A 27,104-nucleotide genomic window follows, 5' to 3' on the forward strand; every position below is an offset into this window, starting at 1 on the left:
AGGGAAATTACTGGAGAGAATTCTTCGAGACAGGATCTACTCCCATTTGGAAGCAAATGGACGTATTAGTGAGAGGCAGCACGGTTTTGTGAAGGGGAGGTCGTGTCTCACTAACTTGATAGAGTTTTTCGAGGAGGTCACTAAGATGATTGATGCGGGTAGGGCAGTAGATGTTGTCTATATGGACTTCAGTAAGGCCTTTGACAAGGTCCCTCATGGTAGACTAGTACAAAAGGTGAAGTCACACGGGATCAGGGGTGAACTGGCAAGGTGGATACAGAACTGGCTAGGCCATAGAAGGCAGAGGGTAGCAATGGAGGGATGCTTTTCTAATTGGAGGGCTGTGACCAGTGGTGTTCCACAGGGATCAGTGCTGGGACCTTTGCTCTTTGTAGTATATATAAATGATTTGGAGGAAAATGTAACTGGTCTGATTAGTAAGTTTGCAGACGACACAAAGGTTGGTAGAATTGCGGATAGCGATGAGGACTGTCTGAGGATACAGCAGGATTTAGATTGTCTGGAGACTTGGGCGGAGAGATGGCAGATGGAGTTTAACCTGGACAAATGTGAGGTAATGCATTTTGGAAGGGCTAATGCAGGTAGGGAATATACAGTGAATGGTAGAACCCTCAAGAGTATTGAAAGTCAAAGAGATCTAGGAGTACAGGTCCACAGATCACTGAAAGGGGCTACACAGGTGGAGAAGGTAGTCAAGAAGGCATACGGCATGCTTGCCTTCATTGGCCGGGGCATTGAGTATAAGAATTGGCAAGTCATGTTGCAGCTGTATAGAACCTTAGTTAGGCCACACTTGGAGTATAGTGTTCAATTCTGGTCGCCACACTACCAGAAGGATGTGGAGGCTTTAGAGAGGGTGCAGAAGAGATTTACCAGAATGTTGCCTGGTATGGAGGGCATAAGCTATGAGGAGCGATTGAATAAACTCGGTTTGTTCTCACTGGAACGAAGGAGGTTGAGGGGCGACCTGATAGAGGTATACAAAATTATGAGGGGCATAGACAGAGTGGATAGTCAGAGGCTTTTCCCCAGGGTAGAGGGGTCAATTACTAGGGGGCATAGGTTTAAGGTGAGAGGGGCAAAGTTTAGAGTAGATGTACGAGGCAAGTTTTTTACGCAGAGGGTAGTGGGTGCCTGGAACTCACTACCGGAGGAGGTAGTGGAGGCAGGGACGATAGGGACATTTAAGGGGCATCTTGACAAATATATGAATAGGATGGGAATAGAAGGATACGGACCCAGGAAGTGTAGAAGATTGTAGTTTAGTCGGGCAGTATGGTCGGCACGGGCTTGGAGGGCCGAAGGGCCTGTTCCTGTGCTGTACATTTCTTTGTTCTTTGTTCTGGAGGACTGACTGGGAAATGGACCTCCAACCAATTCTCCCTGTGTTCAATGTGTTCTCATTGTTCTATTGTCTATTTTTATGATGTTCATTTACATGAATAGGATGGGAATAGAGGGATATGGACCCCGGACATGGAGAAGATTTTAGTTTAGATGGACAGCATGGTCGGCGCAGGCTTGGAGGGCCGAAGGGCCTGTTCCTGTGCTGTACTTTTCTATGTTCTATGTTCAATTAGGACACAGGAGGGGGTGACTGGGGTAAGTGACGTGACCCCCGGTATTCAGTGCCCGTGTCCAAAGTGAGGAGTCACGGGAACAGAGAAACCAAAGAGAAACCATTTGGGTTCTGAACATTGTAAACATCCTTTTACTCTGCTTGCTATTTATCCTCAAGTAATTTTCTGTTAGTTTTTTTAACCATGTTGTTTCATTAATAAACAATTAACAAGAAAATATTTGATTTGGCTGGATTTTTCGTGATTAGATTGATGTAGTTCAGGGAAAGTGGGTGAGAGGTTGAGAGGCTCTTTAACAGAAAGTGAGTCCCTCTAAGGTGATTGGCAAAGGAACCAGAGGGGGAGAGGAGATTTGATTTTTCTTTTTTTTAAAATAAATTTAGAGTACCCAATTATTTATTTTGCCAATTAAGGGGCAATTTAACATGACCAATCCATCACATCTTTGGGTTGTGGGGGTGAAATCCACGCAGACATGTGCAAACTCCACACGGACAGTGACCCAGGGCCGGGATTCGAACCCGGGTCCTCAGCGCCGCAGTCCCAGTGCTAACCACTGCGCCACATGCTGCCACTATGACACACAAAATGGGGTTCAGGGAGTCAATTATGATTGACTCATTTATTCAGGCTCCTTGAGGGAGTAACACGGGATGTCAATAAAGGGGAACCTGCAGCTGTGGTTTATTTAGGTTTCCAGAAGGTATTTCCCAAGGTGCCACATCAAAGGTCTCTGCACAACATAAGAGCTCATGGTGTAGACTAGAGGGCAACATATCAGCAGGGATAGAGGATTGGTTAGCTCACAGGAAGCAGAGAGTGGATATAAATGGGTCATGTTTGGGTTGGTAGGATGTGACAAGTGGAGTATCACAAGGATCAGTGCTGGGCCCTCAACTATTTACAATCTATATTAATGAGTTGGATGGGGTTAAATTTGCTGATGACACAAAGAGGGATTGGAAATTAATTTGCCAAGTGGACTTCAGGAGAATGCAAAGGACAACAAATAGATGAACTGAGTGAGAACAAATTGACAGATGGAGCATAACCTGGGAAAATGTAAACGTGCCCACTTTGGCAGGAAGGATTAAATAAAACAACATTATTTAAATGGGAGAGAGATTACAGAACTCTGAGGCACAGAGGGATCTGGGTGTCCTGGTACAGGAATCACAAGTTAGTTTGCTGTGTTACGACACCCTGGGCTAGTGCGCGGTCAATTCCAGCCCCACGTGCCCCAGAGTCACAGCACAAGTGAATTAATCAATAATTTTTATGAAAATACCCTGGGCTGGATGCTCCGCCGCCGGGATGCTCCGTTTTGCCGGCAGCCCGGGGGTTTCCCGACAGCGTTGGACTGCTGGCCCACAATGGGAAACCCCATTGATCAGCTGGCGAAACCTGACAGCACACTGAACCAGAAATCTGGCACTGTGGGACGGAGAATCCAGCCCCTTATGTCTTTGGTCCTCGGCTGCCCAACAATCAGTCACCATAGTTGCAAATATAAACACAATTACTGTTTATTTATTACAAGAACAACAATAAAATATGCAGCAAACACAACTGGTTAACTATAAGCCAATTCCTAAATCCCACTTTAACCTGCCCCCAGCCTCTACACACACACATAGACAGACAAACACAGAGGGGTGGAAAGGGATAAAATCATAAGTTAAAGAAATTCTTTTTTTCAGATGATGGTTTTTGGCACTTTTCTTCACAGCAAGCTTGCAGATTAAAGTCTTTAGTTTACAGCCTGTAGTGATCTTCTCTGTAGATTAATTTGCTCAGGTTCTCTGGAGTTTAGAAATGCAGTACTCACACTTTTCTGGAGAGGCACCTCATCTCTGTTCAAACATTTCAGTTTGTGGTTTGTATTCAGGTCTCCATGGTTTCAGGACGACAGCACCCACAGGCTATCTGGGAAGAGAGATAGCACTCACAGCTGCCTTCTGGAGAGAGGTAGTCAGTTCTGCCTCTTGTGCTGCTAGAATCAAACTAAAAGCTTGGGATTGTGAAAAACATCCCAGCGGGATAGGATCCAATCACCGCCTGTTACCTTGGAGCACAGCCTTCTGGGCCAATTCATTGGCCACCAGCCAATCAATCAAACCGAGTCCCAACCCCAATTCCCACACTGGTGCCTAAAGATCTGCAGCTCCTGTTTAAACCAGTACAGACGCCTGGATTCTTCTGCTTGAATTAAAGATACAGGCTGCTTGCCTTAAAGTGACATGTCCATTAAGCATCCATGGACAAAATGTAACGGCAACAATAAAAGAAAGGGGAAATAAGGTTATGAAAAGGAAGGGCCCTTACAGCCGGTACAGCAAGTGATTAGGAAGGTGAATGGAATATTGTTGTTTATTGCAAAGGGAGTGGAATATAAAAGTTGGGGTGTTTTGCTGCAGTTGTACAGGGCCTGGGTGAGACCATGGGCTGGATTCTCCACTGTATATTCTCCATTGCGCCGGCAGCGCACCCACACCTGGGGACTTCCAGACGACGTGGAGCTGGCAACAATGGGAAACCCCATTGGCCATTCCAGGTGGGGGCGCTGCAGGATGGAGAATCCCACTGCTGGCAGGGAAGCGCCACAGGATGGAGAATCCCACCCCATATTTAGAGCACTGTGTACAGTTTGGGTCTCCTTATTTCAGAAATGAGATAATTGCATCATAAGCAGTTCAGAGGAGGTTGACTCCCAGATTCTGGAACGAGGGGGTTATCCTCTGAGGAAAGGTTTGACAGGTTGGGACTGTATCCAGTGCAGTTGAGAAGAATGAGAGATGATCTTATTGAAACACATGAGATCCTGAGTGGAATTGACAGAGAGATTCATTGAATTTACAGCGCAGAAGGAGGCCATTTGGCCCAATCAGGTCTGCACCGGCCCTTGGAAAGAGCACCCTACTCAAGCCCATACCTCACCCTATCCCCGTAACCCCACCTAACCTTTTTTGCACACTAAGGGCAATTTAGCATGGCCCATCCACCTAGCCCGCACATCTTTGGACTTGTGGGAGGAAACCGGAGCACCCGGAGGAAACCTCAGACACGGGGAGAACGTGCAGCCTCCGCATAGACAATGGCCCAAGCCGGGAATCGAACCTGGGAGTCTGGAGCTGTGAAGCAACTGTGCTAACCACTGTGCTACCATGCAGCCCACGGTGCTGAGGATGTTTCCCCTTGTGGCAGAGACTAGAAATCGGGGAGACCCGGTTAAAATCTGACATGTCCGAGCAAGCTACTCAGTTCAAGGGCAATAAATTCTGGTCCAGCAACTCCCGCATTCCATTAAGAATTTACAAAACTCTCTCCACAAATCCTCACTCAATTTCACTCCTTTATTGTCCAGTTCTGGCCCCGCCTGGGGTAACATCTACTCCATATTTTCTTCTTGTGCGGCAAATTCTAGGTTACTGGTACATAAGGACAGATGCTTCAAGCAACAGATCAAGCATGGATGTATAAGATTCTTCAACTCCCCCTTTACCCCCATCCAACTTGTGGACAGTTCTTACTCAGTATTATTTCTCCCAAGCCCTTCATTGTCCCATTATCGCTTTAATTTCACTCCCACTTTGCCCATGTCCAGTGTGTTTAATTCTATTCTGCTTGTTTTAAAGTCAGTTTCTCTCTGGAGTGTGTCAATATCTTGATGATGTCACAATGGTGTCTCAATCCCCTGGCCACATTAACCATTTCATCTCCTGCTGTGTCTCCAGTAGCTGTGTGTGTTTGGGACTCGGTCTTCAGTCCATTTCACCGTGAATTTAGGCTTGTTATTTTTCACATGTAACAAATCACATCTGCACACCCACACCGGTATCCCAAAATCATGTCACATTTTCTTAACTCTCAGATGCTCTGAAGATCAAAGTGACTGTCTGTCTTTCTTATCTGCCCTGTTATGGTGTTGATATTTCATGTCTTGGCCGGGCTTTCAAATGTGGATTTCTTTGAAACAAAATTCATGGGCCAGGATGTAAATATTTCCAGGAGAAAGTGATCAACTTATTCATCCCATATAAACATTCCAGACTTTCACTGGAACACAGGTGGATCCCAGATTGATATAGGTTTGCCTTTCAGTCGTCAAAGGTCAGGCACCCTGTACCATTTGCCAAACTGGACTATTTGACGAACTGCGTGTTTTAATTAACACTCCTCTTTCCTCCAGTTGCTCTACTGTGGGTAAAATCCCTTTGGTTGGGGACGGGTTGATGGGTATTGTTTGGTACACGGTGGAACATTACCAGTGAATGATGCTGGTTCCATCTGTAATTGGCCACAATCATTCTTATCTTTTGCCACATTGGATGGTCATAAAGCTGATCTTTCCTGATGGTTCTGATTGGCCATGTTACTGTCCCATTTTCAAAGCTTAAGGGAGAATTCAATTAGAATAAAATATCCAGACCCAGAATAGCCTGGTCCACTGGGCCTATCCAGACTGAAGATATCAGAGAGAGAGGGAGCGAGAGCGAGATGACTGGTGGTTTAATCTGAGGGTCACCACATCTCAGGCGAGGGGCAATGTTGAGAAGGTGGACCCTTCATGGATAACCTCAGCCAGTACGACAGTTGCACCCCAGCTAATGGAGTCACTCCGCATCATGAACCAGCCAACTGAGCTAACTGACCCCACCCCCCCCCCACCCCCCGTAGATGAATAATAATGCCTTAAAATATTAGCTATTGCCTGTCTCCCACCATACCATTTAATGCAGTTTCCCAGTCTACCTCAGACAACTTGCCCCTCATACCCTGATTGGATGTTCACCCAGATAAATTAAACAAAAACATGGAACCACCAAGGCCCATCTTCATGGTAATGTGGCAGGATTTAGAGGGATCCAAACAGAAATGCAAACTGAATATCTTCTCACTTCCAAACACCCCTTCACTCTGTGATCCTTGTGAAATTTGAACCAAGGTAGTCGCAACAAGGCTCAAAGAGCGTCAGCCCTCTGGAGGCAAAGCCATGGGACTGCCAAGTCGAGCAGAACAAAACCCTCCGACCCTCCCCAGTGACCAACTGACAGAATGAACAAAATGCAGTCCCGGATGTAACCGAGAGCAGAAACAATAACAGCAATAGCCCCTGTAATCACTTTGAACTTGTTGGTGTCTCGGCAGGTACAAGGAAACACCACATTCCCTCCCACATTGAGTGCAGGTGAATGCTCACTCCCCGGGGTGAACTCACTGGTCTGTCTGCAGGCGGGATGGAACACTAATTGCCTTCCCTTACTCAGAGAACGTGATTGCCTTCTCTCCACTATGAACCCGCAGATGTGTCCGCAGGTTGGATGAATCACTGAATCCCTTCCCACACTGGGAGCAGGTGAATGGTCTTTCCCCAGTGTGAATTCGCTGGTGATTCTGTAGGCTGGATAACTGAGTGAATCGATTCCCACACTGAGAGCAGGTGAATGGCCTCTCCCCAGTATGAACTCGCTGGTGTGTCCGCAGGTTGGAGAACTGAGTGAATCCCTTCCCACACTGGGAGCAGATGAAAGGTCTCTCCCCAGAGTGAACTTGCTGGTGACTCTGCAGGTGGGATAACTGAGTGAAACCCTTCCCACACAGAGAGCAGGTGAACGGCCTCTCCCCAGCGTGAACTCGCTGATGTGTCCGCAAGTTGGATGATTTACTGAATCCCTTCACACACTGGGAGCAGATGAACGGTCTCTCCCCAGAGTGAACTCGCTGGTGACTCTGCAGGTTGGATAACTGAGTGAATCCCTTCCTGCACAGAGAGCAGGTGAATGGCCTCTCCCCAGTGTGAACTCGCTGATGTGCCTGCAAATTGGGTAACTGAGTGAATCCTTTCCCACACAGAGAGCAGGTGAACGGCCTCTCCCCAGCGTGAACTCGCTGATGTGTCCGCAAGTTGGATGATTTACTGAATCCCTTCACACACTGGGAGCAGATGAACGGTCTCTCCCCAGAGTGAACTCGCTGGTGACTCTGCAGGTTGGATAACTGAGTGAATCCCTTCCTGCACAGAGAGCAGGTGAATGGCCTCTCCCCAGTGTGAACTCGCTGATGTGCCTGCAAATTGGGTAACTGAGTGAATCCTTTCCCACACTGAGAGCAGGTGAATGGCCACCCCCCAGTGTGAATTTGCTGGTGTGTCTTAAGGCTGGAGAACAGAGTGAATCCCTTCTCACACACAGGGCAGGTGAATGGCCTCTCCCCAGTATGAATTCGTCGATGAGTCTCCAGCTGAGATGGGAATCTGTATCCTTTCCCACAGTCCCCACATTTCCACGGTTTCTCCATGTTTTGGGTCTCCTCGTGTCTCTCCAGGTTGGACAATCAGTTGAAGCCTCGTCCACTCCACACAGAACACGTGTACGGTCTCTCCCCACTGTGAATGGTGTGATGTCTTTTTCAGGCTGTGTAACTGGTTAAAGCTCTTTCCACAGTCAGTGCTCTGGAACACTCTCACTCGGGTGTGTGTGTCTCGGTGCTTTTCCAGTCACACTGATGTTTAACATCTTTTCATGCCGACAGATTGGGTAAACATTTCTCCTTCTAGATTCAAGGGCCGATGATATTCAGGTCCCAAGGTGACTCTGTAAGACCAAGATGTGACAATTGAGATTTCTGTCTGTAATTCCTCCTCTTGCAATATCTGTAAAAGAAGTTTACATAAGTCAACACTCAGTACAGGATAGAAATTCAGAACAGAGAATTCTAGTTTCTATGGAACATTCCTACCTCTCATTCCCCAATACCTGTCTCCAATACCTATTCCCCAGACCTACTCTCCAGGGAGCGGACTCGGAGGGATGGAGTTTCGGAGCTGTGAGGACAAAAACCTTACCTCAGGGATTCACTGCCGAGTCTCCAGGGAGTGGACTCGGAGGGGCAGGGTATCGGAGCAGTGACTGTAGGAAGGATGAGCTGGCTAACCACTGCACCCTGGTACAGGAGGCCATCCAAGAGGGGGGAAGAAGTGGTAGTTGTCGGGGATTCTATAATTACGGGAACTGAGAACATCCTTTGGAAGCAGGACCGAGAGTCCCACATGGTATGTTGCCTGCCCGGTGCCAGGGTGAGGGGCATCTCTAACCGGCTTGAAAGGATATTGGAGAGGGAGGGGAGGATCCAGTTGTTGGGGTCCACGTTGGGACAAACAACATCAGCAAGACTCGGAAAGAGGACCTGTTTGGGGAATATCAGGAACTAGGAACAAAATTAAAGAACAGGTCCTCAAGGCTTATAATCTCTGGATTATTTGCCGAGCCACGTGTAATTTGGTGTAGGAATGAGGAAAATTAGGGAAGTAAAGACGTGGCTAAAGGAGTGGTGCGGGAACGAGGGGTTCCATTTCATGGAGCACTGGCATCAGTATTGGGACAGGAGGGATCTGTACCGTTGGGACGGTCTCCACCTGAACCGATCTGGAACCAGTGTCCACGTGGAAAGGATAAATAGGGAGGTCAGAACGACTTTAAACTAATAAATGGAGGGGGAGGGGAAGGCCTCAGGAGAACTCAATACAGTTCCAAAAACAAGTATCAGGACGGTCTGGACTGGGTACAAAATATACCGGTTATAAAGTTTACAGGAGGGACAGAGAATATGGCAGAGGGGGTGAAGTAGCCTTACTGATTAGAAATACTATCACCTTAATGGTGAAGGAGGATAATGAGGGGGAAGTATCCAGCGGAGACCATGGGCTGGATTCTCCGTCGTCGGGATCCTCTGCTTCACCAGCAGTGCACTCACGCCCGCGGACTTCCCGACGACATGGGGGTGCCCACAATGGGAAACCCCATTGGCCGACGGGATGGAGAATCCCGCCCCATATGGGTGGAACTGAGGAACAAAAAAATCTAAAACTGTAATGGGTGTTGTGTATCGACCCCCTGGTGGCAGTTCTGAGGCGCTAGATTGTATAAAGGCAGAAATTAGGCAAGTGTGTAGCAAAGGCAGAGTAGTATTAATGGGGGATTATAACTGACACAGATTGGGAGAGGCAGACAAGCAACTGTCAGAAAGGGAGTGAATTTCTGGAATGTGTCCGAGATAGTTTCCTGCTGCAATATGTTCCAGATGTAACAAGGCGACAGGCAATATTAGATTTAATTATGAGTAATGAGCCCAATTTAATGAGTAGCCTAACTGTGCATGAACATTTATCAAATAGTGATCACAACATGATTGAATTCAGTGTAGTGTTTTAAAGTGAAAAGCAAGTTACAAACAGTAGAGTTTTAGGCTTGGGTAAGGCTGACGTTAACGGGATGAGACAGAGACTGTCCTCGGTAAACTGGGGAGATCTGTTAATGGGTCAAACAACTGAAGATCAGTGGAGAATGTTTAAAGAAACATTTAACAATATACAGAGCAAGTATATACCCCTGAGAGGAAAAGTTTCCACTTCACAAAAAGAAAACAGCCACGGACAAATAAAGAGATTAGGGACAGCTTAAAACTAAAAGAAAGGGCGCACAAATGTACAAGACATAGTACAGATCCGGGTGAATGGGATAGGTACAAGGACCAGCAAAGGGTCATAAAGCAGCTGTAAGCGCAACTAAAAGGGATTATGAAAGGAAACTTGCAAGCGACATCAATATCAATGAGAAGAAATGTTTAGTTATATAAAGGGAAAGCGGGTGGTGAAGAGCAATGTAGGCCCAGTAAAAGCTGGAAATGGAGATATTGTCAGTGATAATGGGGGAATGGCAGACACGTTGAACAATTACTTTGCCTCAGTATTTACAGTTGAAAAGGAGGATAACTTGCCAGAAGTCCCCAAAAAATTAATAGTCGATAGAGGACAGGTACTTAATACAATTAACATAACTATACCATCACTAACTAGGAAACTAATGGAACTAAAGAGTGACAAATCCCCAGGACCTGACGGTTTCCATCCGAGGGTGTTAAAGGAAGTCGGGGAGCACATTGTAGATGCCCCAACGATAATCGTCCAGAGTTCCCTAGATTCAGGAGTAGTCCCTCTGGATTGGAGAATTGCACTTTTTGAAGTGCGGATACACCAGCGAGTTCACACTGGGGAGAGGCCATTCACCTGCTCTTAGTGTGGGAAGGGATTCATTTTTTAAGATGGGTGAAAGGGGAAAAACAGGGAATTACAGACCACGAACCGAACACGGCATGGTAGCACAATGGTTAGCACTGTTGCTACACAGCACCAGGGACCCAGGTTCGATTCCCGGCTTAGGTCACTGTCTGTGTGGAGTCTGCACGTTCTCCCTGTGTCTGCGTAGGTTTTATCTTGGTCCTCCCACAAGTCCCAAAAGACGTCCTTATAGGTGAATCGGACAGTCTGTCTTCTCCCTCAGTGTTAATGTAAGCCTACTTGTGACACTAATAAAGATTATTATGAAAATCTATGATGGGGAAACTGCTGCAGTGTATAATTAGGGATGGGGTAACTGAACACTTTTAAAAACTTTGTTCGATCAGGGACAGCTTATTTTACTGAATTTTTTGAGGAGGTGACTAGGGTAGAGGACAGGGGAATGTTTATGGATGTCATTTATACGGACTCCCAGAAGGCATTTGATAAAGTCCCACACAAGAGACTGTTGGCTAAGGTGGAAGCCCTCGGAGTTGAGGGCAAATTATTGACACGGTTAGGAAATTGGTTGAGTGGCAGGAGAGTGCAGGGATATGGGTATTTAATACGGGACAATGAAGAGTATAACACCGAGTTGTAGAGAAAACAAAACTTATTTTATTAAACATTAACTATATACACAGCTCCAGTTGCTGAGTTAGGAGAGATTACTCAAATTTGACCTGTTGCACTTTTCAGGATTAAATTCAATTTGCCACTGTTCTGCCATCTAACCAGCCCGTCCATATTATCCTGTAATCTGAGGCGTTCCTCACCATTTCCCACACCCCCAATTTTTGTGTCATCTGCTAACTTATCAGATCTCCAACATTCACATCCAGATCTTGATGTACGCTCCGAACAACATGGAACCCAACACCGATCGCAGTGGAACACCACTGGACACAGGCTTCCAGTCACAAAGACAATCTTTGACCATCACCCTCTGCCTGCTGCCAGGAAGCCAATTTTGGTATCAATTTGCCCTGGATCCCATCTTGACCAGTCCCCCATGTCAGACCTGGTCACAAACCTTACTGAAGTCGATATGGGCTACATGTGGGCGGCACAGTGGGTAGCACTGTTGCTCCATAGTTCCATGATTCCAGGTTCGATTCCCGACTTGGGTCACTGTCTGTGTGGAGTCTGCACGTTCTCTCCGTGTCTGTGTGGGTTTCTTCCGGGTGCTCTGGGTTCCTCCCACAAGTCCCGAAAGACGTGCTTCTTAGGTGAATTGGACATTCTGAATTCTCCCTCCATGTACATACAGGGGCTGGCTGATCACAGGGCTAAAGAGCTGACTTTTAAAGCAGACCAAGGAAGGCCAGCAGCACGGTTCAATTCCCGTACCAGCCTCCCCGAACAGGCGCCGGATTGTGGCGACCAGGGGCTTTTCACAGTAACTTCATTTGAAGCCTACTTGTGACAATAAGCGATTTTCATTTTCATGTACCCAAACAGGCACCGGAATGCGGCGACTGGGGGATTTTCACAGTAACTTCATTGCAGTGTTAATGTAAGCCTACTTGTGACAAAAGATATTATTATCAACTGCACTCCCCTCAACTACACACCTAGTCACCTCCTCGGAAAATGCAAATGAAATCGAATCCAGAGAATCCTTCTGCACCGACCCTCCGATAGAGCATGCTACCCAGGTCCACTCCCCCTCTCTATCCCCTTTAACCCACCTACCTTTTGGACACTAAGGGGCAATTGTTCATGGCCAATCCACCTATCCTGCACATCGTTGGACTGTGGGAGGAAACTGGAGCACCCGGAGGAAACCCACGCAGACACGGGAAGAACGAGCAAACACCACACAATGTAGACCATAGATCTCTTCCTTTCCAACCCTCCACCGTCTTCCTTCAAACCAACTTTCTCCTTCTCATTTCCTGCTTTCAGAGACTCAAAACTTAAGAATCAGAGAGTTTTACAGCACAGAAAGATGCCCTTCGGCCCATCGTGAAAATGCTGCCTGTTCAGCCACAGCAGGTCAAAGATGAAAAGAGAGTGCAACAGCTTAGCACTTCATGAAGACACATAGCCATTTGATCTGTCCCTCTCTGCCACCAGCTCAGATATGACACTGCACAAACTTAGCAGCCACGATAGAGTTGGGATCAGCTGTGGTGAAACACTGGAACTGGATCCAGGTCAGGGTGAAATATAGTTTGCTTGCCAGTTCATTGGATGGTGAGGTCAGAGATGGGTTCTGCTATGGGTGGACTCAGATGAGGATTTTAAAGGCACGGATGAGGGTGAACATTGAGATGCTGAGTGGATTGGCTGGCTTGACAGACAGTCAGTCCCCTTCACTGTCAAGCAGCATGTAGAGGTCTGACTCCAAGTCTCCAAATTGGCAGAGGACATTGTGCAGAACGTGCCCTGTCCACAGCCTCTGCTCCATCTCCTTGTTCTGGTGCAGAACCAGAGGCACTGCTATTGCTGCTCAGAAACCTGTTACAGCCTTTGTTTGGGTCGGTCTTTATAAGACATAATCTCCCTTTGACAAAGCCATGCTGACTATCCTTGATTAATTCTTGCCTCAGCAACAGAGATTAATTCTGTCCCTCAGAATATTTATTTCCTGACCACTCATAAGAACATAAGAATTAGGAACAGGAGAAGGCCATCTGGCCCCTCGAGCCTGCTCCGCCATTTAATGAGATCACGGCTGATCTTTGTGGACTCAGCTCCACTCTCTGGCCCGTACACCATATCCCCGAATCCCTTTATTCTTTAGAAAGGCACCTATCTTTTTCTTAAAAACGTTTAAAGAAGGAGCTCAACTGCTTCACTGGGCAAGGAATTCCAGAGATTCACAACCCTTTGGGTGAAGAAGTTCCTCCTACACTCCGTCCTAAATCTACCTCCCCTTATTTTGAGGCTATGCCCCCTAGTTCTGCTTTCCCCGACCAGTGGAAACAACCTGCCCGCATCTATCCTATCTATTCCCTTCATAATTTTATATGTCTCAATAAGATCCCCCCGCATCCTTCTAAATTCCAATGAGTACAGTCCCAGTCTACTCAACCTCTCGTCATAATCTTATCCCCTCAACTCTGGGATCAACCTAGTGAATCTCCTCTGCACTCCCTCCAGTGCCAATATGTCCTTTCTCAGGTAAGGAGACCAAAACTAACACAATACTCCAGATGTGGCCTCACCAACACCCTATACAATTGCAGCATAACCTCACTAGTCTTGAACTCCATCCCTCTAGCAATGAAAGACAAAACTCGATTAGCCTTCTTAATCACCTGTTGCACCTGCACACCAACTTTTTGTGACTCGTGCACCAGCACACCCAGGTCCCTCTGCACAGCAGCATGTTTTAACATCTTACCATTTAAATAATAATCCATTCTGCTGTTATCCCTCCCAAAATGGATAGCCTCACACTTGGCAACATTGAATTCGATCTGCCAGACCCTAGCCCATTCACCTAACCTATCCAAATCCTTCTGCAGACTTCAGGTATCCTCTGCACTTTTTGCTTTACCACTCATCTTAGTGTCGTCTGCAAACTTTGACACATTGCACTTGGTCCCCAACTCCAAATCGTCTATGTAAATTGTGAACAACTGCAGGCCCAACACTGATCCTTGAGGGACCCCACTAGTTACAGGTTGCCAACCAGAGAAACACCCATATCCCCACTCTCTGCTTTCTGTTAGTTAACCAATCCTCTACCCATGCTACCACTTTACCCTCAATGCCATGCATCTTTAGTTTATGCAGCAACCTTTTGTGTGGCACCTTGTCAAAAGCTTTCTGGAAATCCAGATATACCACATCTATTGGCTCCCCGTTACCTACTGCACTGGTAACGGCCTCAAAAAATTCTACCAAATTAGTCAGACACGACCTACCCTTTGTGAACCCATGCTGCGTCTGCCCAATGGGACAATTTCCCTCCAGGTGCCCCGCTATTTCCTCCTTAATAATAGATTCTAGCATTTTCCCTCCAACCGAAGTTAGGCTTACCGGCCTATAATTACCCGCTTTCTGCCGACCTCCTTTTTTAAACAGTGGTGTCACGTTTGCTACTTTCCAATCCTCTGGGACCACCCCAGAGTCTAGTGAATTTTGATAAATTATCACTAGTGCGTTTACAATTTCCCTAGCCATCTCTTTTAACACTCTGGGATGCATCCCATCAGGGCCAGGAGACTGGTCTACCTTTAGCCCCATTAGCTTGCCCAATACTGCCTCCTTAGTGATTACAATCATTTCAAGGTCCTCACCTATCATATGCTTATTTCCATCAGTCACTGGCATGTTATTTGTGTCCTCCACTGTGAAGACTGACCCAAAAAACCTGTTCAGCTCCTCAGCCATTTCCCCGTCTCCTATTATTAAATCTCCCTTCTCATCTTCCAAAGGACCAATATTTACCTTAGCCACTCTTTTTTGTCTTATACATTTGTAGAAGCTTTTACTATCTGCTTTTATGTTCTGAGCCAGTTTACTTTCATAGTCTACCTTACTCTTCTTTATGGCTTTTTTAGTAGCTTTCTGTTGTCCCTTAAAAACTTCCCAGTCCACTAGTCTCCCACTAATTTTTGCCACTTTGTATGTTTTTTCCTTCAATTTGATACTCTCCCTCACCTCCTTCGATATCCAAGGTCGATTTTTCCCCTTTCTACCGTCTTTCTTTTTTGTCGGTATGAACCTTTTCTGAACACTGTGAAAGATCGCTCGGAAGGTTCTCCACTGTTCCTCAACTGCTTCACCATGAACTCTTTGCTCCTAGTCTACCTTAGCTAGTTCTTCTCTCATCCCATTGTAATCGCCTTTGTTTAAGCACAAAACACTAGTGTTTGATTTTACCTTGTCATCCTCCAGCTGTATTTCAAATTCCACCATATTGTGGTCGCTCCTTCCAAGAGGATCCTGAACTATGAGATCATTAATCAATCCTGCCTCATTACACAGGACCAGATCTAGGACCGCTTGTTCCCTTGTAGGTTCCATTACATACTGTTCCAGGAAATTATCCCGGGCACATTCTATAAACTCCTCCTCAAGGCTGCCTTTACCAACCTGGTTAAACCAATCGATATGCAGATTAAAATCTCCCAAGATAACCGCTGTACCATTTCTACATGCATCCGTTATTTATTTGCTTATTGCCTGCCCTACCATCCTGTTACTATTTGGTGGCCTATAGACTTCTCCTTTCAGTGACCTTTTCGCCTTACTATTCCTGATTTCCACCAAAATTGATTCAACCTTGCCCTCCATGGCACCAATATCATCCCTTACTATTGCCCGGATGCCATCCTTAAACAACAAAGCTACACCACCGCCCTTACCGTCCATTCTATCCTTTCGTATAGTCTGATACCCTTGGATATTTAACTCCCAGTCGTGACCATCTTTTAACCATGTTTCAGTAATGGCCACTAAATCATAGTCATTCACGATGATTTGCGCCATCAACTCATTTACCTTATTTCGTATACTACGAGCATTCAGGTAAAGTACACTTATGCTGTTTTTTATGTCTTTGTTATGAATCCTAACACCTTGATCAGTAACTTTTCGCAATTTATTTTTCCTCTTACCCTTTCTCCTAATTTTCCTCGTCTTTGAACCCATATCTCTACATAATAACCTGTCACGTAACCTGCTGCCTTGATCTCCATTAACCATTATACTGTCATGATGTGGAGATGCCGGCGTTGGACTGGGGTGAGCACAGTACGAAGTCTTACAACACCAGGTTAAAGTCCAACAGGTTTGTTTCGATGTCACTAGCTTTCGGAGCGCTGCTCCTTCCTCAGGTGAATGAAGACCTCTTCATTCACCTGAGGAAGGAGCAGCACTCCGAAAGCTAGTGACATCGAAACAAACCTGTTGGACTTTAACCTGGTGTTGTAAGACTCCATTATACTGTCCATAGCTTTACCCTTCCCTTCCCCCCAACTTGCTAGTTTAAAGTCCTTGTGACCAACCTATTTATCCTATTCGCTAGAACACTGGTCCCAGAATGGTTCAGGTGAAGACCGTCCCAACGGTACAGGTCCCTCCTGCCCCAGTACTGATGCCAATGCCCCATGAAATGGAATCCCTCTTTCCCGCACCACTCCTTTAGCCACGTGTTAACACTCACGTTAAACTCACTGGTCTGTAATCTCCTGGATTTTCCCTACTCTTCTTGAATAATGGAACCACATTATCTGTCCTCCAGTCCTCTGGCACCGCTCCTGTGACCAGAGATTTGAAAATTATTCTCAGAGCCTCTGCAATCTCCTCTCTTGCGGCCCACAGCAACCTGGGAAACATCTCATCTGGGCCTGAGGATTTAAACAAGTCACCATGTGAAGGTGAGAATGAGAACATAAATGTAATGGGGAGAAAAGAAAGTGTTTTACTTACAGGGTTTAGAGGAGGTTTCAGTCTGTGTGAAGCGAGAGGAGCAGCAGGTTTGCTGGGCAGACAGTGAAGGAAACTCCGTGCAGCCAGTGACACAGGCCCCAAATTCTGATTGGATGGAGGATCAGCGCCAATCCAATCCTCCACAAGTTCCTATTGGCCAATGTCACTCATGGAGACAATGAGGGGGCGGACAGGGATTTGACCTCCTTACGCTGAGCTGTTGTCCAATCCGCAATATTTTGTTTCTGTGACCAGGGATGTTGCTCCCAATGGGAGACTGTGTGCTGGGAACGCCCATCTGAGTCATTGTGACGTCCCACGGAGCCCTGCCTGAATCACTGCTCCGCGGAGACGTTTCCGGGTTCCAGTGCGCAGGCCCGGCGGGCGCAGACGAGCCCCGCCCCCAGTCGTTGTTTCCCCACCCCCTGCACATCAGCAGACAAGGTTTCCAGGCAACCGGCTGACGCTTCCGGCCAGAGCGAGAAGCCGCTCGGTGTTCTCCATCTCCACCTGCGCATGTCCAAGGGAGACAGGGAACTGCGCAGCGCAGAGGAGAGCCCACCCTCTGACCTTCCTGCTCAGGTGTTCGCCAATGAGAAACTGGGAGGACCGGAAAGACTCTGGTCCTTAAGCCAATCAGAGCGCGGGTTTTGTGTGAATGACAATTGAGCTTCACACGGACTGAAACTGCCTGCTGTCTCCAACATCTGTGAGTAAAACACTTTCTTTTCTCCCCCTTTCCATTTCTTTTCTCCCCCTTTCCATTTCTTTTCTCATTCTCACCTTCAATTGGTCACTTGCAACAACTGAAGGGAAAGGAAGTGAATCCAGGGAGGGTGCAGACTCTGCAAAGCTTGGCCCAGGTCTCTCTCTCTCTCTCTTAAAGACATTGACATCCTTTGCTCCCTCAGCTTCACACATTTATTTGTCTGGCTAAAAGGATGGTCTCTTTCCTCACGTTCACAATTAAAGGGCTGGTTTCCCAGAGATGGCTGACCATTAAGGGAACAGCAAATTAATATCAGATCAAGAAATGTCCAGTGTTGTTATATGGTACAGATTAGATACATTATTTATGGTTGTGTAAAGTACATTGATTATTATTTCTAGTTTTGTAATCTGTAGCTACGTTATATAATTCCAGTCATCTCTTCCCTCAGAGTGTTGTTAATCTCTGGAATTATTTTCCCACAGGAACCAGTGGAGTCTGGGTTCATTGAATATATTCAAGGAAATTGGACAGAAATATTTTTTGGAATTTAAAGTGCCCAGTCTTTTTTTTTTTCAATTGAGGGCCTCTCTCTCTTGGACATGTGCAGTTCCGGTCATCCGCTCGCCCGTGCGGTGGATAGAGCAGTTTCTTCAGCACGGGGGAATTGTGGGAGCTGCGGCCACCATTACTTCTCCAGAGCCCAGTCTCCAACCTCCTGGGACTGGGATGAAAAGTGAAGGGGTGGACATTGACCCCAACATGACAAGGTACATGTGGCTAGTAATTGGTTTTGATTGTGACACCTCCCCCCCACCCCCCTCACCAAAACATCTTTTTTTAAATTTAAAGTACCCAAATAATGTTTTTTCCAATTAAGGGCCAATTTAGTATGGCCAATCCACTTACCCTGCACATCTTTGGGTTGTGGAAATAAGACCCACGCAGACACGGGGATTTTGTGTAAACTCCACACAGATCGAACCTGGGTCCTCGGCGCTGTGAAACTAGATAGATTTCTGATTGATGAGAGAGTTGAGGGTCACGGGGAACAGGTAGGAAAATGGACTGAAAAGTTAAGATGAGGAGTGAATTCTTCACTTGAGGATGTGGTGAAGCTTTGGAATTCTCTACTCCAGAGGACTGTGGAGCCTCAGTCATCAAATATTTTCCAGATTGAGATTGATAGGTTGAGAGATGTTGAAGTCACCAAGGGATATGGGGGATAATGTGGGGAAATGGTGCTGAGCTAAATCGGCGATTGGGCTCAATACAGGGTTGAGCCAAAGTTCAGTGGGTCAAATGGCCGACTGCAGCTCATATTTGTTATGGTCGCTGTGTCCAGGACAGGAAACCGTGAACATGAATCTGTCAATCAGCCTGAATCAGTACCTTCAGGAGAATTGGGTGAATATTAGATACAGCCGAGTGAGAATGGAGGGAGAGTGTGTGGGATGCAGATTTACGGCATGTGGGGAATGAGTGGAAAGAATGTTCCATAGGAACCAGAATTGTCTGTTCTGAGTTTCTATCCTGTACAGACAGTGATAACTTTTGTAAATTGTTTTTACAGGATATTAGGAGAGGAGTAATTACAGACAGAAATCTCAAACATCACCTCTTGATCTGACAGTCACTTGATCCCTTGGAGAACACCCACCCGAGTGAGAATGTTCCAGTGCACTGACTATGGAAAGAGCTTTAATCAGTTACACAGCCTGAAAAAACACCGCACTATTCACAGCGGCGGGGGAAGACTGTACAAATGTTCTCTGTGTGGGTAAGGCTTCAATTGTCTGACCTAGGGAGACACAAGGAGACCCAAAACATGGAGAAACAGTGGAAATGCTGGGACTGTGGGAATGGATTCAAAGCACCATCTGCACTGGAAGCTCATTGGCGCATTCACACTGGGAGGCACCATTCAGCTGCTCTGTGTGGGAAAGGATTCAGTCAGTCATTTACCCTGCAAACACACCAGAGGGTTCACACTGGGGAGAGGCCATTGAACTTTTCACAGTGTGCGAAGGGATTCACTCAATTATCCAGCCTGCAGAGGCACAAGTGGGTTCACACTGGGGAGAGGCCGTTCATCTGCTCTCAGTGTGGGAAGGGATTCTGTGAATCATCCACACTGCGGTGACACCAGGGAGTTCACACTGGGGAGAAGACATTCAGCTGCTCTGAGTGTGGGAAGGGATTCAATCAATTATCTACCTTGACGTCCCACCGGCGAGTTCTCACTGGGGAGAGACCGTTCACCTGCTCTCAGTGTGGGAAGGGATTCACTCAATCATCCAGCCTGAAGTCACACCAATGAGTTCACACTGAGGAGAAGTCATTCACCTGCTCTCAGTGTGGGAACGGATTCAGTGTTTCCTCATACCTGCTGAGACACCAACAAGTTCACAATTGATTCCAGGGGTTGGATTCTGCTGTTATTGTTTCTGCTTCAATTACATCCAGGACTGCATTTTGTTCATTCTGACACTTGGTGAAGAGGGAGGGTTGGAGGGTTTCTTTCTGCTGGACTTGGCAGTCTCATGACTTTGCCTCCAGTGGGCTTCAGTAACAAGAAAAATTAAAGATTCCATTAGGTCAAAGGAAGAGGCTCATTGATAGATTACAGATTTATTGCTTTATTGGTACCTTTAAGAATTGGTGCAGTAAAATTCTTAAATTCAGTTTCTAGAATTGAATAAATTAGGAAGCCTCAGCTGAGAATTTGAAACCAATAAGGGGTTAGACCATTGATAAGAATTTCTTTAAGAATAAAGTTTCATGACTAAAGTTTGTTCTGTTTTCATGCTTTAAGAAATTCTGAACCATCTATTCATTTCCTAATATTTTTTAATGTTTTTGTTTAACTCTCTTTATTATGTTTTGATGTTTTATTTGATGTGCCTTCTTCACTTCCGCCTGGGGTGGGATGTAAACCGCCGTGATGATGGTAGAAGTGAACTCCATGGAAGGTAGTTTGGATGGCACTTCACAGTCGGGTATTCCAGGTCCGGGGAGCAGTAGTTCGCCAGGATCGCCACATCCTAGCAGCAGGAGGAGTTGATGAGAAGACAAATCTCTCCACCCATTCCAGGTTCAGTCCTGGATGTGATTAACAGCAGGAATAACAGCAGAATCTAACCATCATCACTTGTGAACCCTTTGGTGTCTCAGCATGTTGGACGACTGAGTGAATCCCTCCCCACAGTGAGAGGTGAATGGCTTCTTTCCAGTGTGAACTCACTGGTGTCTCCGCAATGTGGATGATGTTTGAAACCTCTTTGTGCAGGGAGAGCAGCTGAACGGTCTCTCCTCAGTGTGAATGCGCTGGTCTGACATCAGTACCCGAGAGCTTTTAAACCCACTCCCATAGTCAGAGCATTTAAAGGGTCTCTCATTGGTGTGAGTGACATTGTGGTTCAGCAAGTGATGACCGAGTGAATCTTTTCCCAGTCGGAGAGGTGAACTATCTCTCCCCGGTGTGGCCTCGCTCGTGTTTCATCAGGTTGGATGAGGTTCTAAAGCTCTTTGTGCAGTGAGAGCAGCTGAACGGTCTCTCCTCAGAGTGAACGCGCTGGTGGGACATCAGTCGCTGTGAGCTTTTGAAACCCCTCCAGCAGTCAGAGCATTTAAAGGGCCTGCTCTTGGTGTGAGTGACATGGTGTTTCAGCAGGCTGGATAATTGAGTGAAACCCATATCACACACAGTGCAGATGAATGGCCTCTCCCCGGTGTGAACTCGTTCGTGTCTCCGCAGGTTGCCAATGTCAGTGAATCCCTTTTCACACTGAGAGCAGGTGAAAGGCCTCTCGCCAGTGTGAACTCGTTCGTGTCTCCGAAGGATGCCAATGTCAATGAATCCCTTTTCACACTGAGAGCAGGTGAACGGTCTCTCTCCAGTGTGAACTCGTTCGTGTCTCCGAAGGATGCCAATGTCAGTGAATCCCTTTTCACACTGAGAGCAGGTGAAAGGCCTCTCTCCAGTGTGAACCCGTTCGTGTCTCCGCAGGCTGCCAATGTCAGTGAATCCCTTTTCACACTGAGAGCAGGTGAAAGGTCTCTCTCCAGTGTGAATGCGTTCGTGTCTCCGCAGGCTGCCACTATCAGTGAATCCCTTTTCACACTGAGAGCAGGTGAAAGGCCTCTCTCCAGTGTGAACTCGTTCATGTCTCCGCAGGTTGCTAATGTCAGTGAATCCCTTTTCACACTGAGAGCAGGTGAAAGGCCTCTCTCCAGCGTGAACACTCTGGTGGCTCTGCAGTCTGGATAACCGAGTGAATCCCTTCCCACAGTCAGAGCAGGTGAACGGCCTCTCCCCAGTGTGAACTCGTTCGTGTCTCCGCAGGCTGCCAATGTCAGTGAATCCCTTTTCACACTGAGAGCAGGTGAAAGGTCTCTCTCCAGTGTGAATGCGTTCGTGTCTCCACAGGCTGCCACTATCAGTGAATCCCTTTTCACACTGAGAGCAGGTGAAAGGCCTCTCTCCAGTGTGAACTCGTTCATGTCTCCGCAGGTTGCTAATGTCAGTGAATCCCTTTTCACACTGAGAGCAGGTGAAAGGCCTCTCTCCAGTGTGAACACTCTGGTGGCTCTGCAGTCTGGATAACTGAGTGAATCCCTTCCCACAGTCAGAGCAGGTGAACGGCCTCTCCCCAGTGTGAACTCGTTCGTGTCTCCGCAGGTTGCCAATCTGAGTGAATCTCTTTTCACACTGAGAGCAGGTGAAAGACCTTTCTCCAGTGTGAACTCTCTGGTGGCTCTGCAGTCTGGATAACTGAGTGAATCCCTTCCCACAGTCAGAGCAGGTGAACGGCTTCTCTCCAGTGTGACTGCATTGATGCCTTTCCAGCCCATACGGGCCTTTGAATCCCTTCCCACAATCCTCACATTTCCATGGTCTCTCCATGGTCCGGGTGATCTCACCGCGTTGGACGATCAGTTGAAGCCTCATCCACACACAGAACACCTATACAGTCTCTCCCTGATGTGAACGGTGTAGTATTTTTTCAGGCTGTGTCATTGGTTAAAGCTCTTTCCACAGTCAGTGCTCTGTAATAGTCTCACACGGGTGTGTGTGTGTGTCTCAGTGCTTTTCCAGACACACTGATGTTTAAAATATCTTGAAGCAGACAGAATAGACAAACATTTCTCCTTCTAGATTCAAAGGCCGATGATCTTCAGTTCCCAAGAATTGAGTGACTCAGTCAGTTCTTGACATGATATTTAGTTTGAGATATCGGCCTGAAACTCCTCTCGTTCTAACTTCCTGCAAACAGAAATAGTAATCGTTGTCAGTGCAGGATAGAAATTCAGAACAGACAATTCTAGATAATATCGAACATTCTTTCCTCTCTCTTTCCCTGAAATGCTCTAAATTTCAATCCCACACACTCTCCCTCCATTCTCACTCTGCTGTATCTAATATTCACCCTCCCAATTCTCCTGAAGGCGCTGATTCAGGCTGATTCACAGATCCGAGCTTCCTGTCCTGGACACAGAGACCTGAAAATCTTCATGCAGGCTGTCAGACAGATATATGTCTATATTACTGGATGAAAAATGTGTGTAATAAACAGACTGTATTCACTTACTTTCCCTCCCAATTTTCCTGAAGGTGCTGATCAACAAATCTAAACTCACTAAAACCTGCACAAGAGTAGAGAATCTCCATACAATTACATTTACTGATTAGAGATAGGGAAATTCTGAGGAAGAATTTTATTTAGTCATGGAGTGGTCATGACAGGGAACTCACTGCCCACAAGGGTTGTGGAAGTCCAGTTGATCAATAATTTAAAATAAAATAGGATGGTCACTTGAAGAAAATAAACTTGCAGGGGAACAGGGATATCGAGGGGGAATGGGACTGACTGGATTGCTGTACAGAGAGTCAGCATTGACTTGAGTTCCCAAATGGATTCTGTCAGTGCTGCAATGACTGTATGACTGGAAATATATAATGTAGGTACAGTACTATATTACAAAAATAGAAATAATAATACATGTATTTTATTACAGAACCAATAATATATATAATACATACCACATAACAACACTAGACATATCTCTGTCTGATAGTAAATTTTTAAAAATTAATTTACAGGATGTGGACAATGCTGGTCAGGCCAGCATTTATTGCCCATCCCCAGTTGCCCTTCCGAAGTAGTGGTGAGCTGCCTTCTTGAACTGCTGCAGTCCTTGAGGTGTTGGTACATCCCGTGCTGTTTTTTTTAAATTTGTTTTTTATAAATTTAAAGTACCCAATTCATTTTTTCCAATTGAGGGGCAATTTAGTGAGGCCAATCCACCTACCCTGCACATCTTTGGGTTGTGGGGGTGAAACCCATGCAAACACGGGGAGAGTGTGCAAACTACAGACGGACAGTGACCCAGAGCCTGGATCGAACCTGGGACCTCGGCGCCGTGAGGCAGCAGCGCTAACCACTGCTCCACCATGCTGCCCTACATCCCCTGTGTTGTTAAGGAGGGAGTTCCAAGATGTTGCCCCAGGGACAGTGAAGGAATGGCAATATATTTCCAAGTAAGGGTGGTGTGTTCCTTGGAAGTGAACCTCCAGGTGGTGAGGTTCCCAGGTATCTGCTGCTCTTGTCCTTCTAGATGGTAGTGGTTGTGGATTTGGAAGGTGCTGTCTGAGGAACCTTTAGGAGTTACCGCAGTGTATCTTGGAAATGGTATACACGGCTGCTAATATTTGTCGGTGGTGGAAGGTTTGAATGTGGAAGGTTTGATGTTGGTTGTGGCGGGTTTCAGCGATGGGAATGCCACTGAATGTCAAGGGGTGGTGGTTAGATCCTCTCTTGTCGGAAATGGTCATTGCCTTGCACTTGTGCAGCACGAATGTAACTTGCCACTTATCTGCCCAAGTCTGGATATTGTCCAGGTCTTACTAAATTTGGACATGGACTGCTTCATTATCTGAGGAGTTGAGAATGGTGCTAAACATTGTGCAGTCATCCGCAAACATCACCACTTCTCATCTTATGATGGGAGATAATTAATGAAGCAGCTGAAGATGGTTGGGCCTAGGATACTGCCCTGAGGAACTCCTGCAGTGATGTCCTGGAGCTGAGATGATTGACCTCCAATCACCGCAACCATCTTCCTTTGTGCCAGGTATGACTCCAACCAGTGGAGAGTTATCCCCTGAATCCCATTGACTCCAGTTTAGCTGGGGCTCCTTGATGCTATACTCAGTCAAATGCTGCCTTCATGACAAGGGTAGTCACTCTCACCTCACTTCTGGCATTCAGCTCTTACGTCCAAGTTTGAACCAAGGCTGTAATGAGGTCAGGAGCTGAGTGACCCTGGCAGAACCCAAACTGAGCGTCCAGGAGCAGGTTATTGTAGAATAAGTGCCACTTAATAGGACATTTGATGACTCCTTCCATCACTATGCTGATGATGGAGAGTATTCCGACAGGGAAGTAATTGGCTGGGTTGGATTTGGCCTGTTTACTGGCCCCTTTAATGTCAGCCATCTCCTGGAGAAACCAGCCCTTTAATTGTGAACATTGGGAAAGAGACCATCCTTTTAGCCAGACAAATAAATGTGTCAAGCTGAGGGAGGAAAGGATGTCAATGTCTTTAAGAGTGAGAGAGAGAGACCTGGGCCAACCTTTCCAGAGTCTGTACCCTCCCTGGATTCACTTCCTTTCCATTCAGTTGCTGCAAGTTACCAATTGACGGTCAGAATGAGAAAAGAAAGTGTTTTACTCACAGATGTTGGTGACAGGAGTCTGTGTGAAGCTCCAGCTCATTCAGGGTTGGAGGAACAACAGCTTTGTTCGGCAAAAACCTCCATGTCCGGCTTCCGCATTGAGACAATGGGAGAGCTCTGATTGGTGGAGAGGCAGAATCTTTCCGGTCCTCCAGGTCTTCCCATTGGTCAACACCTGAGCGGGCAGGTCAGCGGAAGTAAGCATCCCTGCGCATGCGCCGCGTCCCCTCTCCCTGAGACATGCGCAGTACCGGGTCAGGGGAGGGGAAATCACCGACGGCCGGAACTGTCAGCCGGTTCCCTGGAAACCGTCTCGAGAATGTGTTGGGGGAAGAGGGAACAGAGGATGGGGGCGGGGGATCGCGTGTGCGCGCGCTGGCGTGTGCGCGCTCATGCAATGACGTCACCGCGGAGTGGATTGATTCCTATTGGCTGATTTAGAGGATGAGCCCCTTTGTGATGTCACACTGTTGAGGTTGATCAATGGTTTTCAGACTAAAAGTTCCTCCTCTGGGCAACATCACCCCCACAACCCAAAGATGTGCGGAGTAGGTGGATTGGTCACACTAAATTACCCCTTAATTGAAAAAAAAATAATTGGGTACTCTAAATGTATTTATTTTTTTTAAATTAAAACTTTTGAATTTGCTACCGCTTACCGTAAGACTATGTATGACCTCTCGTTCTGGAATGCCCCACAAGAGGCAGCAGCCGCTCCAAGTCTACTTTATCTTTCCATTTCTTTCCTCATTCTGAGGGGACAGTGGTGACTTGCAGCAGCTGAAGAGAAAGGAAGTGAATCCAGTCTGTATGTTGCACACATTTTGAGTTCAGTAACATAGACATATTTCTGTCTGGCAGCCTGCATGGAGATTTTCAGGCCTCTCCAAAACGGGAAGCAGGGATCTGTCAGTCAGCCTGAATCAGCACCTTTAGAGAATTAGGAGGATGAATATTACATACAGCAGACTGAGAATGGAGGGAGAGTGTGTTGGATGGAAACTAGAATTGCCTGATCTCAATTTCCATTTGTAAATTCCTTTTACAGGATATTAGATGAAGATTTGCAGAAAAAAACCTAACGCCACTTCAGGATTTGGAAGAGTCACTTGGTTTATCAGGACCTGAATATCATCAGGAGAACCATCACTGCAAAATACACTTCTGGGGTTAAGGATTGCCAATCAGGCAAAGGAACAGAATGGAAGTAAACACAGGAACGAAGAATCACATTGGGCTGGTTCCAGGAGAATTGAGTGACAACTTCAGCGACAAAACCATGGAGTGTGATTTTTGATTGTCTTAAAAGTAAAAGGGCAACATTCTATTTGTAGTTTAAGGGATACGCTCCCTATAAAAATAGTGTTTAGGCATTGTTGCTTCTAGTTTGTTGCAGTAAAAGTCATAAAACCTGAAGTTTTTGTCTTATGACTCATTATTTGTTCACTGGGTTTAGAATTTATCTTTCAAAATTCCTGATCTTTTCAACCATCTTACACAGTTGGTCTTGAGTCACAAGTTTCAACTTCCCATTTAAGCCTCAGGCAACTT

General features: G+C 46.4%; 2 protein-coding genes and 1 long non-coding RNA gene across 6 annotated transcripts; 1 reads left to right on the plus strand and 2 right to left on the minus strand.

Moving 5' to 3' along the window:
• Positions 1-3,111: 3,111 nt before the first annotated feature.
• Positions 3,112-17,302, minus strand: LOC140422175 (uncharacterized). 4 transcript variants are annotated; one of them, XM_072507183.1, is made up of 2 exons: positions 17,107-17,302; positions 3,112-8,194 (listed from the first exon to the last, which is right to left on the minus strand). In XM_072507183.1, the coding sequence occupies exon 2, from the start codon at positions 7,896-7,898 to the stop codon at positions 6,861-6,863; it is 1,038 nt and encodes a 345-aa protein (XP_072363284.1). In that variant the 5' UTR covers positions 7,899-8,194; positions 17,107-17,302; the 3' UTR covers positions 3,112-6,860. The 4 variants fall into 4 exon arrangements, with proteins under 4 accessions (XP_072363284.1, XP_072363282.1, XP_072363285.1 ...); XM_072507181.1 differs by having other exon boundaries at positions 3,112-8,253; XM_072507184.1 differs by lacking the exon at positions 17,107-17,302 and adding an exon at positions 16,841-16,983.
• A 399-nt stretch (positions 17,303-17,701) lies between these two features.
• On the plus strand, positions 17,702-26,969 carry LOC140422215 (uncharacterized). Its single transcript, XR_011947316.1, has 3 exons — positions 17,702-17,815; positions 18,301-18,585; positions 26,602-26,969. It is a non-coding gene; the product is annotated as an uncharacterized lncRNA (long non-coding RNA).
• On the minus strand, positions 20,435-25,711 carry LOC140422161 (uncharacterized). Its single transcript, XM_072507156.1, has 2 exons — positions 25,554-25,711; positions 20,435-23,081 (listed from the first exon to the last, which is right to left on the minus strand). Exon 2 carries the CDS (start codon positions 22,764-22,766, stop codon positions 21,282-21,284), a length of 1,485 nt encoding a protein of 494 aa, XP_072363257.1. The 5' UTR covers positions 22,767-23,081; positions 25,554-25,711; the 3' UTR covers positions 20,435-21,281.
• Positions 26,970-27,104: the final 135 nt, after the last annotated feature.

Source organism: Scyliorhinus torazame, chromosome 5 (assembly GCF_047496885.1).
Source record: "Scyliorhinus torazame isolate Kashiwa2021f chromosome 5, sScyTor2.1, whole genome shotgun sequence".
Lineage (NCBI taxonomy): Eukaryota > Metazoa > Chordata > Chondrichthyes > Carcharhiniformes > Scyliorhinidae > Scyliorhinus > Scyliorhinus torazame.